This window comes from Boleophthalmus pectinirostris, unplaced genomic scaffold, assembly GCF_026225935.1.
Source record: "Boleophthalmus pectinirostris isolate CB_2022bp ecotype Guang Dong unplaced genomic scaffold, ASM2622593v1 HiC_scaffold_19, whole genome shotgun sequence".
NCBI lineage: Eukaryota > Metazoa > Chordata > Actinopteri > Gobiiformes > Gobiidae > Boleophthalmus > Boleophthalmus pectinirostris.
Genome location: NW_026571140.1, coordinates 7,533,703 through 7,551,810, shown reverse-complemented (window position 1 = coordinate 7,551,810; position 18,108 = coordinate 7,533,703). Strand labels below are relative to the sequence as shown.

The following is an 18,108-nucleotide window of genomic DNA, read 5'->3' as shown; positions in this document are numbered from 1 at the left end:
TGAAGCCCATAGGGGAAACTGAAATGTAATCAAAACATATCTCACTAATGAAAATCATCTCTGGACGCCTTTTATTCATAAAAATATGGATTCTTTTGAGCTTTGAGCCGTGTTATAATGTTGTTACTTTATCAAACACAGACCTGGAGTTGTGTTTTGTTTCATTCACACATGTTTGAGTAACTCTTTATTATTAGTCTGTCTACGTCTCCAAACATCAAAATGCTTCTGTGTATCATTCATCCAGTTTTCGATTTTGTGTTCATACGGACTGAATCAGGACTAAAACAGAACTAAACCAGGACTAAAACAAGACTAAACCAGGACTAAACCAGGACTCAACCAGGACTCAAACAGCTCTGATCCCAGGACCGAACCAGGAGGACTAAACTAGAATTGAACCAGGACTGTGTGTTGGGACGAGCCCGGAGGTCAGGGTTCTCTCTCTCTCTCTCAAGTCCAAGATTAGTCCTAGTTTAGATCTGTTTAAGTCCTGGTTCAGTGCTGGTTTAGTCCTGGTTTAGACCTTGTTTAGTCCTGTTTAATCCTGTTTTAATCCTGGTTTACTCCTGTTTTAGTCCTGTTTAGTCCTGGTTTACTCCTGGTTTAATCCTGTTTTAATCCTGGTTTACTCCTGTTTAATCCTGTTTTAGTCCTGGTTTACTCGTGGTTTAGTCCTGGTTTAGACCTGGTTTAGTCCTGTTTTAGACCTAGTTTAGTCCTGGTTTAGTCCTCTTTTAGTCCTGGTTTAGTCCCGGGTTTAGACCTAGTTTAGTCCTGGTTTAGACCTCTTTTAGTCCTGTTTTACTTGTGGTTTAGTCCTGGTTTAGACCTAGTTTAGTCCTGGTTTAGTCCTGTTTTAGTCCTGTTTTAGTCTTGGTTTAGTCCTGGTTTAGTCCTGGTTTAGTCCTCTTTTAGTCCTGGTTTAGACCTAGTTTAGTCCTGGTTTAGTCCTGTTTTAGCCCTGGTTTACTCCTGGGTTAGTCCCGGTTTAGTCCTGGTTTAGACCGAGCTTCGTCCTGGTGTAGTCCTGGTTTGGACCTGGTTTAGTCCTGGTTCACTTCTGGTTTAGTTCTGGTTTAGTCCTGGTTCAGTCCATATGTTCCACAGAGTCCAGCATCGCAGTTTAAGTCACATCAACGGGAAATGGCTGTTATTTGTTTTTTCCATTATTCAATTAGGCACAAAATCCAAAACTGAAAAAACTAATCATCATCCACTTTTTCATTTTAGGTTTGGAGACAAATAATGAAGAAAGCATTTTATTTTTTTATTTATTTTTTTTGTTTTTTTCCCCATTTTCTTAGTGTTTAGTTCCAGTCTGGTCAGTCTGAAACACACGGTGCAATCAGAAGCCCCCGCTGGGTAATCAAAGGGGAGCGACTCAGGAGGTGGATTTGTAGCCCAGCCCAGTCCAGTATATAGCCTGGTGTGAAGACCTTTTTCCACACAAACTTGTACTAACCACTTTTCCTCCGGCTCTTCTAACCATCTCTCCTTTGCAGGACTGTGTGTTGGACATGAGACGTGTTTGGCATGTGCCCTGGTTGGAGTGGAGTACCAGGGTTGCCAGGCAAAAAAAAAAAAAAAAAAACACCCAACAGCATTAAAAAAACACACCCAAAATATACAGAAGTTACAGACCTGTTGTATTTTAAAGTGCATTCCAAAAGTAGTCTCTTCTGACTCTTCTGAAAGTTCATTAACAAATTAAAATGAAGAATTTCTATATATATGAGTGAAGAACATTCTTTTATCTCACTTCTGACAAACAAATAAATGCCTGGGATAGTTTCCACATATAGTTTTGAACCTCCTGATCTCAGGCTACGTTTATATGATGACGGTCTGAACAGTAGACGCAAAAGTGGTGTCTCATCTTCAGTTTTTATTCCGTGTTTAGACGAGCATTATGAGGAGGAAATCTGCGTGCCTACGGTAACGGAAAAGTGTGTGGAATTCGATTGGGTATGCATGCCAGGCAGCTAGGTAGTGACGCTAGATGGTGATGTATGTGATGTAGGCCTGTAACGATAATCAATAAATCGTTAACTTTTCCATCCACTATAAATTCTATTTGCAGCTTGTTTGTTTTCCTCGCTCTCTCTCGCTCTTTCTCGCTCGCTCTCAAAGAGATTGAATGTTCGAAGCTTCTGTCGCTCTCTGACTCTTCTCGTTTAACAAGCGTAAAGACGCTTTAATCAACGTGCGTGTGTATTGACCAACAGAGTGGATGCGCACATAGTCTGCGTGCTTTCTGCCGCTGTCTGTGCGGTGCGCTAGCAACACAAGCTAGCACCGCTGTCAGAGTGACAAAACAGTTCATCTCCGTTCATCGCCAAAACAAGTCACGATGCCGAATCAACACTGGTGAGTGGGACGTGTCTCAACAGTCACATGCGTCAAATACAGCGAGCGAAACGCAAACGACGAGAAGAAACGTCTCAAACCCGAACAGCCGACATAAACCCAAACCCGAGCGACAGAACTAGCCTAGTGCCTGGGAGAACCTGAACCCGAAAACCGAACTGACACGACACCAGACAGAACAGTGGCTCCCTCATAGTGGAATAACATCCTGTGTCACGGGTTAATGTGAACATTTAAATAACCAAAATGACGAGGCTCACAGCAGCAGCCACAGAGAGAGTGACCACTATACACCAATGTAAGTCAACGACTAAAATCACTTTTAAGAGCAATTTTGTTACAGAGACTTAATAATCCATTTTAATTAATGCTTTGGTTGTATTTGGTTCAACAGTGGTTTATTCAGGTACATTTTTGTGAACAAGTCCTTGCTGGCAACCAGACGACATTAGACTAGTCCTATGTTAAGTCTGTTTTATTTAGGCCTGTTGTTTTTGGTTGTCTTACACTTCCTGTTTTAAATGTTCTTTAGAAAGGTTTATTGATCATTGAGAGGATGTATTTGCATTTTTATTCCATGGTCATTATATCAGTTGAAATTGGTCTCAAGATGTCAATATTATCGTTTATCGCAATAAATTCTTGGTCAATTAATCGTCCAGCAAAATTTGTTATCGTTACAGGCCTAATGTGACGTAAACGTGTACACGATGTGAGCAGATCTGACCACAGTTTTGGGTCTTGGGCAGTGTAGACAGAAATGCTACGGCGGAGAGTATTCAATTTTTCCACTCTGCAGGGTGGTTTCAGATTTTTGCATTTTTTAGCCCCCAAAACGCTGTCACCGTCTAAACGAAAGGCACTTCCGATAAAATATTTTGTTGTTTTTTACCCGCAAGCGTTCTGGTGTAAACAGGCCCTCAGACGTTAAGCAGGACTGGGTCTGGTTAGTACTTGGTGGGAAGACCAGGTGCCACTGTGTGTGTGCTCCTGTCAGTCCACCCCAGATGGAGTAATTTACCACCACAGATGGAGTGCGTGAATAATGCATGAAATTGTAAAGCAACTTTGTCTGGAAAAGAGCTATTAAAAGAGTTTTTTTTTTAAATCAAACTCCACCCATTTAGTTCATTCTTTCGCTCTAATATTGCACCTTGATAGACAAACAACTGTCTGGGATCGCAGACAGCTTCCACGTGGCCGTCATCCAACAATGTGTCTGATTGGACATAAAAAGTGTCCTTGAAAGTTGCCTTTGTACAGTTTTGAGCCAACAAAATGCTTTTAAAATGAATCCCTGAATACACAGTCAGTTCCATTTTCCCTCAAATCGCGGCTTTTACATTACACTGCATGGTGTAAAAAGAACATTCACCTAAGCCAGAAGAAATAGAAGTAAGGTACATGCTGTTTAAGAAATAGGCAATCATATGCTACATACAAAACGGCTCTGTCCCCCCTACCCTTGTACAAATGATTTCGCTCAGTCCTGGCTACCATGGTTCATTTCACTGCAATACCAATAACAATGCATAGTTACACTCAATGGCTTTGGGTTATATATACCGCACTGAATTGCGCAAATTGTTGCTCTAAAGACTGTGAGGTTCTGCCCTTATGCCCTTCCAAATAACCAGAGGTGGTTAGAGTAGCCAAAAATGTACTCAAGTAAGAGTAATGTTGTAGATCAATGAGGTTCATTTGGTTTTTCGATCATTTATGTTATTAGGTTCTTTTTTTCAGATCAAGAGTTTGTTTTCATACCTGATAGTTTGGACTGCTCACTTCCTCAGAGTGGTCACATGATGTTGCTGTGACGTGTCCGGTCAGCTGATTTAGAAAGGTTTTTGCGGGATGACTTCCTCAGGACAGGCTCCCTCGTCCTGATTTATAGTCCCGTGGGCATGTTAATGTAGCCTGATTCAGCCGTTTTCACTTCGTGGAAACCGTCTGACCTCGCAGCATTAGGATTTGTTTGCTCGACGGTAGGCGGGTACTTTTTTTTATTTAACCAATCGCTGCTGTTTAGTCGTGAAGTATGTAATGCGCCGAAACGTTCAGTAGTGTTTATGTAATTGCCGGCACAACAGCAAACAAAGCAGTGAAAATCCTTGATCTCGGGAATCGTTGCCAACACAAAATGTCTTCGTCGACATCCATCTTGACCGGTTTGTTTACTGTTGTGCTGTACCACAAAAGGGATCCAGACAGACACTTGAGTTTGACATCATAGCTTCACATCTCTTCGCTGATTGGCCGGTGCGCGGTCTACAACTTCCGGGGTTCTTGCAAATCGTCTGTATTCCAAATCCTTACCTATGTTAATGTATTCCAATTGCCTCTTTAATCTTAGTAGGAGTAATATTAGTTCTAAATGAGATTACTCAAATAGAAGTACAAAGTCCGAAAAATTACTGGGTAGAGTAGAAATGTATTTGGGAGAAGCGCTACTCAAGTAAGTAACTTAAAGAGTAACTGTCCGGACATAACATCTGATTTGTAATTTTATAAAGTTAATGTTATTTGAAGGACAAAATATTAAATAATGCACAAAATCGTCAATTTGCAAATGAGAGATCACAATGAGAAATACAAAATCATATCTGACACACAAATGTTCAATTAATTTCATATTGTCCAACCAAAGTTTTTGTCACTTGTAGACTTACTCAGTGAGGGAAACTTACTACTGTTAGTTCAATAAAAAAAAACAAAAAACGTTACTCATGTTGGATTAAAGGTACGCTGCTAGAAAATCACTCATATAATAGTTTTAAAAAGTAAACCACTACTACCATCTCTTCAAATACCAGCTCTACCACAATGATATAACCGCTTTTGAAATGATCTACAAACACTTTCTGATTCATTTTTTATGCCGGAGTTTCTGAACTGAATGACCTTGTGTAATGAAATTAGTCAGGCGTTTGAATGCAGTAACAGCTCCATCGCCACAGCGCATTTGAGTAATGAATGATCCTGAACAAGCCTCTCTGTAATCTCTGCTAATTGGACATCTGTTAATTCTAAAAGGCCACTTTGCATTTTTGGAGCGAGCGACATATATTTGGAGAGCTCTTTGTCTGATGTTATTGAGAAGAGAATATGGCTATACAAAAGCACTAATTATTATCAAGGATCTGTACAAAACAAAACCTCACTCTTTAACCCCAGTGGGTGCAGGTACACAAAATAAAAGTATCACATGTCAATTCTGTTATAGTCAAATAAATGTAAATGTACTTATAGGCTCTGTACCAGATTGAACAGATGTAACAGAATTATTTATTTGAAGTGTTTTGCAGTGGTTCAAGTTCTATGATTTCAGAGCATCCTAGGTATTCACAACAGTAATTTTATACATGTTTCACAACTTTAAGAGGCCAGAGGTCAGTTTTACCATCACAGTAATGCTTATCAAAACTAAAACGGTTGTTGTGTCGTTTTGGCAAGTTATTTCACCCTTATTGTCTAGTGCAGGGGTGTCAAACATACGGCCCTCCGAGACCTTTAATCTGGCCCTTGGCTGATTTTCTACTAAAATATTAAAATTATATTTTTATTACTCATTAAAGGCTTAGTATTATTAAAATATTGGTAATTTTCTGCGCCGCTTAGCATAGCAGGGTCTCTGTGCGTGGCCCCTCCCACCAGAGCAGCACAAATGAAGACTTGTCTCTTTCCAAACGCTCTTAAAGGACGATCGTTTTGACTGTTGACCGTGACACCCTCATCAGAAAAATGTCCAAAATGAGAAAAGTGGAGCCGAGTGCAGGATTTTCCATTTTACTATTTGCATACAAGTTAAAACATTGTGTTGAAATTACATATTTCTTAAAGTTTCAGGTTGTTGATAAGATTATATTTTGTAAAAGAAAGAGTTCATCAGTTAAAAGATTAAAAGATTTGCATTTCTCTGCACAAATATTTGAACTTATTGCTATTTTGAGGGTATATATGCTATGAGTTTTCTGATCCGGCCCCTTTGGGATCAAAGTAGGTTGGATACGCCCCCCGGACCAAAATGAGTGTGACACTCCTGGTCTAGTGTGAATGTGAGGTGTGCATTTGGGCCTGTTTACACAAGAATACTTGCCGGTAAAAACGACAAAATATTTTATCGTAAGTGCCTTTTGTTTTGACGGTGACGCCGTTTTTGGGGCTTAAAAATGCATAAATCTGAAACCGCCCTCCAGAGTGGAAAAGTTGAATACGCTCTGCCGTAGCATTTCCGTCTACACCGTAGACCATATATATGAGTGGTCGTAGCTAATGCGTTAGCCACCACGTGCCAAATAGGAAGTTCTCCAGGAGACTTTTCCGGCTCCTTCTGTCCTTGGTTCCTATTCACTTACATTAGGATCTTGTTGCCCCTCTCTCTGTAACTGCTGCTGTGAGCCTCGTCATTTTGGTCTTCAAATGATCCTCAATTTTTTTTTTCTCGCAATTTTGTCCATCAAAAAAATTCGCTCCTGTGACCGTTAGCATCGCAAGCTTCATTTGAGTTGTGCTGAACATCACACTCGCTTAGTTCACTTCTTTTATACAGTCTATGTTCTACACTGTCCAAGACGCAAAACTCTGGTCAGATCTACTCACGTCGCGTAGACATTTACGTCACATACATCAGCACCTAGCAGCCTGGCATGCATACTCAATCCAATTCCACACACTTCTGCGTCACCGTATGCACGCAGATTTCCTCCCAAAAACACTCATCTAAACACGGAATAAAAGGTGAAGACGCGACACCACTTTTGCGTCTTTTGTTCAGACCGTCATCTTATAAACGTAGACTTAGTGTTGCTATGACACAGATTGGCAGTCTCCCTTTTGTCAGTTTGTCCCAGGGCAGCTGTGGCTACAATCATAGGTTGTGGAGTGAATGAATAATGCTCTGGAAAGCATATTTATGTGTCCAAGAAAGCGCTACATAAATACAGTGCAACATTATTCATAGTAGTATTAGTATTCTAACACTTCTTGATTGTCGGATAATAAAACACTTTATAATTAGACATTAGACATTTACATCAAGATTATACAATGTGTTTGTCCTGGAGCAAGACACATTTTGCTCAACTAGCCGACATGAAATAAATCACTTACTTTAAAGTTAAAACTGTACACATTTGAATAAAAAGTACATATTTACATTTGCATAAACATTGCAAACAAAAAATAAAAGGATTAATTGCACAAGTACTTAGTAATCTTTATTAAGGACACAGAAAGTACATGTGGTCCATAGTTAGAAATACATATATATATACTATATATATATATATATATATATATATATATATATATATATACACACCAGTCAAAAGTTTTAGAACACCCTAATTTTTCCAGTTATTTATTGACAATTCTAGTCTTACAAGTCCAATGAAGAGCTTGAAATGGTACAAAGGTAAGAACTGAACAGACAGAGGTTAAAAAAAAAGATACAAAACACAAGCCCAAGCTCTGCCAAAACTACCTCAGGAAAAAAGAACAAGACTGTGAGTTTAAAAACATGGAGTGTCCAGCACAGTGTCCAGACTTAAACCCATCGAGCTGGTTTGGGATGAACTGGACAGAAGAGTGAAGGCCAAACAACCTACAAGTGCCACACATTTATGTAATTTCTGCAACAGACTTGGGAAGAACTTTCTGAAGAATATTTGATTTCTGTTGTAAAAAGAACGAGCCATGAGCAGTGTTGGGGAGTAACAGATTACATGTACTGGAGTTACATAATCAGAGTACAAATTATGAGTAACTGTATTCAGTTACAGTTACTGTTTCAGTGAGTGGTAATTGGATTACAGTTACTTTGTTGAAATAAATGGATTACATGGCAATATTTTCCTGTTTTTGGGCTGTATCCCCAGATCTAAACTAGATCTAAACCAGGACTAAACCAGGACTAAAACCAGGTCTAAACTAGATCTAAACTAGATCTAAACCAGGACTAAACCAGGTCTAAACCAGGTCTAAACCAGGACTAAACCAGGTTTAAACCAGGACTAAACCAGGACGAAAACCAGGTCTAAACTAGATCTAAACTAGATCTAAACCAGGTCTAAACCAGGTCTAAACCCAGGTCTAAACTAGATCTAAACTAGATCTAAACCAGGACTAAACCAGGTCTAAACCAGGACTAAACCAGGTTTAAACCAGGACTAAACCAGGACTAAACCAGGACGAAAACCAGGTCTAAACTAGATCTAAACCAGGTCTAAACCAGGTCTAAACCAGGACTAAACCAGGACTAAACCCACGTCTAAACTAGATCTAAACCAGGACTAAACCAGGAATAAAACCTGGTCTAAACCAGGACTAAACCAGATCTAAACCCAGGTCTAAACTAGATCCAAACCAGGTCTAAACCAGAACTAAAACCAGGTCTAAACCAGGTCTAAACCAGGACTAAACCAGGACTAAACCAGGACTAAACCAGGGCTAAACCAGGACTAAACCAGGTCTAAACCAGGACTAAACCAGGATTTAACAGGACTAAATCATGTTGCGTGGACGTGTCTCCTCCTCTTCTATCAATAATATTTTTAATACGGTTAAGTAAAGTCTGGACTTTTTATTTTCTTTTAGCAAACTAAACAGATTATTTTACGATATCCTGGTCTTTGCATCTCTACAGCAAATCAAGTAATCCAAAGTATTCAGATTATGTTACTCACCTAAAGTAATTTAATGGATTACATTACAAACTACATTCTGGGGTATGTAATGTGAAATCTGTAGGGGAATTACATTTTAAAAGTCACCTTCCCAACACTGGCCATGAGTGTGTTCAGCTGTTTTATCTGCCAAAGGTGGACAATTTCATGAATCAAAAGTTTAGAAAGCGTTTGGTCAACAGTAAAAAAAAAAAAAAAAAATGGAAAAAGTGTGGTGTCCTAAAACTTTTGACCAGTAGTGTACATTCAACTTTTTATGAATTTTATTTTATTGACTGATGCTAAATAACATATCTATTTATATCTTTGGATGTAATATGTCAACAAAATAAATTTAATACCTGGTTTTAGCCAAAATTCAGATTTTTATATCAGAATACATATGCAGTTTGGGGGATTTTTGCATATATTTTTCAAATGCAATGCCCAAAATTTGCAATTCATTTATTTCACACAAAAAAAAAAAAAGTTGCAGTATTTTTTTTCCTATTCTCCTGCAGTGTTTTGCCTTAAATCTGTAATAAAATATGCATGTGTACCTTTCGCGTGGGAGTCAGGCAGAGCTCATCTGAATGTGAGCGGTGATGTGACTGTGTCCTCGGGCGCCGGTCACGTGACCTGCTCCCTGGACACTTCAGCTAAAGTGCATTACTGTGTTTGGAGCAGGAAGTCAAATCAGCAGCACAAATCACAGCTCCTCACAAATGTTTTATACCTGCTTTCATAACGCTCTCTTGGAAGTCTCATGTCCTACCTCAAAAATGAAGTTAACCTGTGTGCTGAAAGTCTACAGAGTCCTGAACCGAAGAAACTCATAACTCCAAATGTTTTTAGATGAATGGGAAAAAAGTATTACATGTAGAGAGATCACTTCTGTACTTTACTGTTCAATTTCATGCTTCATCTTGTCAACATTAGAAAGAACAAATATATATTACAGAGAGGTTTTGTATGCTTTATTTAGTATTTAGGTAAACCAAAAAAACGAAAACAAATAGCTATTCATAAGCCCATCACCTCTGCTCCCTCACCTACCTCCACCCCCATGGAGAAACCTGCCCGGGTGAGAAGACAGCTGGAGAGAGTTCATCAAAGGAAGTCTCCTGGGCCAGATCGTGTGCTGAGGACATGTGCTGCACACCTCACTGGGATTTATGCACTTTCTCTTCACCCTGAGTCTGAAGTTTGGAAGAATACCGCTGCTGTGGAAGACCTGCATTGCGCCGGTGCCCAAGAAGCACATTCCATTTGAACTTAATGACTTCAGACCAGTTGCTTTGACGTCTCATGTCATGAAAGTGTTTGAGAGACTTGTTCTGGATCAGCTCAGACCTGGTGGCACCATCCCTGGATCCTCTACAGTTTGCCTATCAGTGCCATCTAGGCGTCAAAGATGCTGTAATCTGTCTTCTTCACTGGGCTCACTCACACCTGGATAGTGTTAAGGGCTTTGTGAGGATATTGTTTTTCAATGGCTTCAATACAATCCAACCCTTTCTAATGAGTGAGAATCTGCTCAGGATGGGTGTCAGCTCCTCCATTGTCTCCGGGATTACTGACTACCGGTCAGGCAGGTCTCGGTACATGCGGCTGGGCACTACCCTGTCTGATACGGTGGTCAGTAATGTAGGAGCCCCCTTGATTACAGTCCTGTTTCTGTTTCTGTTCACTCTGTCCACCTCTGATTTCCAGTCAAGCTCCGAGTCCTGCCACCTGCAGAAGTTCTCTGATGCCTCTGCAGTGGTTGGTTGTATCAGAGATGAACAGAAGTTTGAGTACAGGACACTGACTGTAAATTTTGTGGAAAGGCAAACCATCTATTAACTTTTTTTAAAAATGTATGTATTTTTTAAATACACAAACTGACACAGAGATATATTAAATTAAGTAGTTTAAGTGATGGTTTGAAACTAGACTCAATCATTTCAGTGGGACTACTTTTCTGTGCGCAATGTTCAACAGCTTATTACCTCGCTACCTCTTGGTACAGTGTACGGCCACCAAATCTTTTAGGGGTACATGGTATCGGACCATACTGGCTTACTTTCATCCTTGGACTAAAATAGATCTAATGGTGTAAATTCAAACTTGTCCTCATTTTTGGAGAAGAAACCTTACAATTTTATGATTGTTCAGTGCTTAACCATAAATTGTTTCGAGCAGAAGTTGAACTACCTAACCCTAACCTTTGGATCAGGATCTCCTCGACATATATAAATCTACATATATGAGCCGTCTCCCTCCCCTAAGCTATAAATGCTATAAACTAGATCTTACTTAAAACTGGTCAATTCAAATTTCATTTTTGCTAGAAGAAAATTCTGATTGTTTACAATTACTCAATCCTTAACCTGTAATAGATTAATAGATGAACATGGTTGTATGTGATAGCATGTATGTAAGTCTATGACAGAATGTTCAGCAGTTAAAACACTGACAGAAAGTCTTAAAAATACAACACAACAAACTTGTTGAATGTAATGGGATTTGAGAGGATCTTGTTTACCAGCACAGATCGGTTTACCTTTGCAGTTCTTTATCAGATTGTTAAATGTGTTAAAAGAAAGATTAAAAAATTAAAGTCTAATTTGAGTTTCAGAGCTTCAGACAGAACAGTGCTTTTAGTTTGCATCATACCCCCAAGGAATGTTGATGACATCAGTTGCACAGTTATTGACTTGACCAAGAGCTATAGTGGCCAAAGCCTTTAGATCTATATTGGAATTAAAGTATATCACATAAATGAAGTCTCTACAGGACTAAACTGACTTGGACGGAATGCACAGCTGCTCTTAGTTTGAAGTGGTCATTAATAAATCATGTAGAAGGGGTTAGGAGAGGGTTTTAATGAGCAGCTTCTGTCCTTCAGGGAGAACGCAAAGACACTAGAACAAAGTGTAAGCCACAGCACTGGACCAACGCACCAGGAGGACACGACATATACTGCTCCAGACGTCCAGAGGAATACCAGAGAGAGGGAGAGGAGGCTCAGAGGAAGATCAGAGAGAGGAAGAAGAAGGTCAAGATGATGACCGCTGTGAAGGAAAAAAAGGTCCAGAGAAAGACCACTGAGAGGGAAGAGGAGGTCCAGACGCCGTGAGAGGGAAGAAGAGGTTCAGAGGAAGATGAAGACAAGCTTGTGTCTGGGTCCATGACATAGTTTGGCCAGAGTCATCACTGGCCCTGGGTCTTTCTCTCTTTTCTTTTTCTTCCGGCTAATGAGGTCGCTACATCACTGTAACCCCTGAAAAGTTCAGCTTTTTCAACTCTGGTATTGGACGCGCTGGATGCTCTGCATCATCACCAGATTCTCGCCGTACTGACACCTGAAGACATGCCGCAAATACACATGAAGCCCTAGACGTACGTCCACATAGACTTGACATGTAAACCCAACACCCTGACGCACTGGTCTGAATGCAGCTTATGAAGATCTTTGCAAAAGTACTCAATAGTATTAGAATACCTCTTACCAGAAATTTTGCCTAGGGCGCATAAAAACTAGGGACGCCACAGGCAAAGTGAGGTCCAAAGGAAGACTGTTGGGAGGATGACCCATCTGTGCCACTTTTGCTCTTCCTTTTCAGTTTCAAGTTAATTGTACAGACCAATGCTACATTTTTATAGCACTGTTTTTTTTTTTACTTTGTTTTTTTTCCTTCAAATCACTTTACATTAAGGAACCACTCGCCCATTCACACACAAATTCATACACTTGTATGTGCAGACAACAGGTGTGACAGGGGTTAAGTGTCTTGCCTAAAGACACAACTGTAGCATTAATCTGTGGGAGCACTACCAACTACCAACCAGAGAGTCAGTGGATCTGTCCATTTTAACAACAATGTTTATGCCAGGAGCAGAGTTTGAACCACTGACCTTTAGATCAGAGGACAAACACTTGTACTTACTGCGCTGCAAAGCTATAAACGCTTGGCTGCACTTTGTGATGTCAGATTGTAATCCATAAAGTGCTTATCTTATACTTTTCTGTATTATCCACCTCTGGTTTGAAATGAGGTACTAGGTTGTGTGGGTTTATGGTGCAGATTAGTTGTAAATGGCATATTCATTTCTTCATCGACTGAGCCTTTAATGAGTAAATCCCTTTTGTTTAGAGTTTAATCAATCACACTGCATTTGAGAGGCAGCTGTGGTTCTCACACCAAAGGCAGCTCTAATGTCAGATCAACTCGCTCCCATCAGTCACTCTCCCTTACACTGAGGGGGGTTCCTCTTTGCAGCGTCCCTAGTGGATGCACTACCTCATATCCTCCAGCAAGGTACTCCTGACTAGCACAAGATTTGGATTTCGGATTTAACAATAGTCCATCAAGATCAACAGTGGCCCATTTCTCTTAGTTTGAATCTGGTGTGTGATGGTGTAAATTGGCAGCCTTGCTTCCATAAGTTTGCCCCAGTAGGTATGGCTGTAGAATTTGCTCATCAACTCTGAGTAGAGTGAATGAATAATGCAATTTAACTGCAAACTGAATATGTTGAAAGGTTCTGAATTATCCAAGATATGGTTTTCATGAAATAATAATAATGCAAAGTCTTTTATGGCTCAAAGTCTCTTTACAATTAAAAGTCCTGTATTACGCAAAACTGACTCCTGTTTAAAGGGACAGTCCAGAATTTTGAACATAGGACCTCATTTCCTAGTTGGCTAGAGTGTTTTTTGTTTTTTTTTATATGTGCTAGGCTAGTGCATGTCAATGGCCATAGTTAGCCTGCTACTAAAAACACTTACCTCTTACCCACTCCACAAAACACCTGACGCAAATCTATTATTACACCAGACTGTCCATGTAAATGTCTGTGCTGATAGAATAATGTTTGAAATAAAACTAACCTTGCATGGCATAAATCGTCGCACGTTGAAGGACTATTTTCTCATATATTACTCTGCCGCTTCCAAGCCTTCTATCAGGAAGTACAACTCACTGCTGCTGCTCAGACATAAATCCTTCAAATGCAAGGTTGGTTTTACTTTTAAATTTATTCTATCAAAACAGACATTCACATCGACAGTCTGGTGTAATAATAGATTTGCTTTGGGTGTTTTGTGGAGTGGGTAAAACTGTTTTTAGTAGCAGGCTAACTATGGCCATTGACATGCACTAGCCTAGCACCAGCGACCTCTGCAAATACAAGGACTGGATGGAATACTAAAGAAAGTGTCTCAACACGTCTCCAACACTCTGGCTCACTAGGAAATGAGGTCCTATGTCCAAAATTCCGGACTGTCCCTTTAAGTCGTATTAGATTGCTGTTACCTCCTCAAAAACATACCTTGAGTTGTGTTTTGTTTCATTTATATGTTTGAGTAATCTTGGAATTTTAATCTGTCTGCATCCCCAAAATGCTCGATTTCAAATTTTGGTTCTGTTGAAGGTGTATGGGTTAAAAACACAGTGGAGCATTTCCTGTATTACCACTTGATGACATCACGAGGAGGGACAGATGAATATGCAGGAGTTGTGTCGTTAAACATGTGTGAATGAAACAAAACCCAACTCCATGACTTTTTGTGATCAGGAAACAACATTATAACAGCTCAAAAATAGTGAAATATGGGCCCTTTAAACTGCTATTGTAGCCACAGCTGACCTGAGGAAGACTGACAGGAGCGAGCCTGCCGGTCTGCTCCAACGACCCCTCTAACCAGCACCGAACACTCACTCATACAAGACAATTTAAGTGAAGTTCGTATTACCCCACTGTGGCGCCTCCCAGCCCACACGTGCACACTCCCGGTCCTCGTGCACTTTGCGGTTGAGCGAGGGGCTAAAGTTAATATTCTCTTCCTCTCCGCAGGCCTTTCTTTCAGCAGAGCTTTGCCCCGAGGAGCAGCCACAAAGCCCCCTCCCGCCGCTGCGGCCAGACCAATGCTACGTGATCTAAAACCAATTCCACAATTTGAATACGCTAACATTTATTTCCTTATCTTTGCCTTGCAGTCCAAAAAAATCCAGGCTCAGCTGAAAGAACTGCGCTACGGAAAAAAGGATTTAATTTTTAAGGTGAGTTAAGAGCAATGGCGTGTGGGCGGCGGGTACATGAGTCCACGGTAAGTCATTCAACACCTTTTTGAAGAAATACTACAAGATGTTCAATCACATGGAATATACAGGGCACTCCATATTGGCAGCCTTTGAGAAATTTGCGCAAAAACGGTTTCTCATTCGTCCAGAAATTACATATTTTTTTAAAAAGATTTGTAACCACTTCACTTCATTTTCAGTTGCTGTGAATAATGCACTCGTTTTGAATTTATATGAAAATTTAAGTAGATTCAAAGTGATTTTATTCATTCTTTGTGCTTCAACCATGACAGCAGCGGAATACTTATACATTTTAAGTAAGCTGGAGTTCAAGTTGTCCAAAAACTCAACATGGATTTCTGATAGTCCTGAACAAGTCCTGGTTTAGTTCTGGTTTAGTCCTGGTTTAGTCACTCAATGCTGGAGAATTCACTGGTGTTTTTGGGTCAGAAAGTCCCTAAAAACCTACAAAGTTACCTCTTTTATCACAAATGTTACCAGAGGTGCCTATATTAACAGATATTATTGTACTACTATGCATTTATACAAAAATGTGTATAGATTAGAACGAAAACGTAAGGAATAATTGGCCACTGCTTAAAGGCACTGTATCTGAGTTTTACTGAACTAACTAGTATGCTAATGAGTCCTTCTTGATCATTGGATAAAACACAATTAAACACAAATTAAACACTATCATTAAAAGCACAAGCAGACATAGTTTGACCTCTGTACTGGAGCAAATTTTGTCCAAGTGCATTTGTTCGTTAGATATTATCGACCTGCATTCCTAGAACTTGTAAAAGAGACCGGCTTATTACAAAACTAAAATCTCTAGTTTCTTTTACACTAATGCAGACTGTAATGATATTTCTTTATTTCTGATAGCTCCTTGAGATGCGTCGTCTCTTTTTCAAGGAGGTTTTAATACTATTGCTGTTAGAGAAAGTCTATTTCTGTGCTGTATTTAAGGAAGCCAGCTCAAGGATTGCAAAAAGAGTACTGTGTAACTGTTCTTATGACTAGAATATTCTACAGTTTAAGGTCGTTAAGTCTGATGTCACTTCTGGGTTCGAGGCGTATCAATGTCTTGAATGTAATGGACATGTTTACCTACTATCATCTTTTTTGGTTTATTTATGACAACACATCTCACATTAAGCACTGCAGCCATTTAACACCGAGGTGTAAGTGTGACAGAAAGTGTATGAAGTTGAGGTAAGAAGCAAGACTAGACTAAACTAGTATTAACAGTAGCCGTAGAAAGAGGTGGGGACTTGAGAGTTGTGACTTGGACTTGAGCCAGACTTGAGTCACCATTTCCAGGACTTGAGACTTGACTTGATAATATGGACTAAGACTTGAGCCTCAACTTGAAGGTCAGTGACTCGGGACTTGACTCGGACTTGAGACCTGTGACTTGAGAAGACTTGATGCTTCTCCTAAAAATATATATATGTTTTCAGAAAATACTTTTCTCTTTACAGTTGATGCATACGGTGTTTAATTTCATAGGAACAAACTGGAACATGTCCCTCCCACTTTTCTGTTTCTTCCTTTGGATGGAACTGAAGTACCGTGATGTGTTATCCTCAAATGTACTACAGTAATATACAGTACAACACAGTAAAAAAGAGAGAACTACAGAGAACATGATGAGTCTTGACAAGACTTTAAAAGAGACAAAATAATATTTCTTATATAAATACTCATATATAAATATACCATGACATTTTAAGTACAATGTCTGTTAAAGGTCATATAAATAGCAAAAATCTAAGCGATATTTGGTACTTTGGTTTAAAGACTTGAAATAACTTGAAGCTCAAAGCAGACGACTTGGACTTGACTTGGACCTATGAGCCAGTAACTCAAGATTTGACTTGGACTTTCCTGTATTTGACTTGGGACTTGACTCAGACTTGAGGTCAAAGACTTGAGACTTACTTGAGATTTGCAAAACAACAACTTGGTCCCACTTTTGGCCCTAGATTATCACTCCATTATTTACATATTGGATCAAATTTGTGGATAAACATTTTGAAAGTTTGAAAGTTTTGAACCAGAAGTGACATTATCATTTAACGATCCCATAGCAAACTTAAATCTCCACGAAGAAAATCAGGTTTGGTTAGGGGAAAGGCAACCCCGGTCACGGAAATAATTCATATTTTTGTGCAATAAAAACACACACATTATCACCAAAAAGAAAGTTGCTTAGGTTACAAATAGTTTTGGACATGCTGCACTCACTTCACTTTAAAATCATGCATCCAATATAAGTTATAAGTCCTCAAGTTACAACTTTGCTGCAGTTTCCTAAAAGCTCTGTTTACCGTTGGCGTGGTGACAGAGAGGACAGTTAACCTGACAGTGTAAACAGCCTTGGAGTTTGCACAGTCTTATAAAGAGCCGCGGTTATTTTCCAAAACAATCTTCTTTCGCAATGTCACCGTGACTTTGATGTACTGTTCAAAAACACCTCTTTTTGTACTACTATATGGAGTCTGGAGTTTTAGTAAGTACAAGATGGCAAAACAGAAATTTCACTTCTGCTCAGAATCAGCCAGTCATTATTGCACTTTTATTACCCATACCCATGCTTCAGATGACACTATTGTAACTGACTGGGTGAGCAGAGAAATGAACATGAAAACCAATAGATCCAACAGCTCCAGGATTTGATTCTGAGGGTTGCTGGTTCAAGTCCCAGTTATAGCCATGGTTTTAGTCATTGCACATTTGCTTAATCTTGTTGAGTTTGATCTTATTTTAGTAATTCACCTAAAATGTGCTAAAGCATAAAAAAGCATAGGCTACAAAAGCAAATGATATTACTCAAGTAGGGGAAGATGCATGGTGTCTGAAACATGACGCAGATAAGTACAATTATATTTAAAAAAAGATAGTTAAAGGTAGGGATGGGCATGATTAATCGATAATTGATCATTAAGAATTTCATCAATTACGTTAATTTTAATAGACAAACGGAATGTAGGTTGCTGTGT

General features: G+C 39.4%; 1 protein-coding gene across 1 annotated transcript in view; it reads left to right on the top strand.

The window, feature by feature from the left end:
- luzp2 (leucine zipper protein 2) overlaps window positions 1–18,108 on the top strand; it is a 171,479-nt gene that overhangs the window by 70,719 nt on the left and 82,652 nt on the right. Inside the window, exon 7 of the mRNA XM_055154822.1 lies at window positions 15,017–15,079. Coding sequence (XP_055010797.1) covers window positions 15,017–15,079 — 63 coding nt within the window. The remainder of the gene's footprint in view (window positions 1–15,016; window positions 15,080–18,108) is intronic.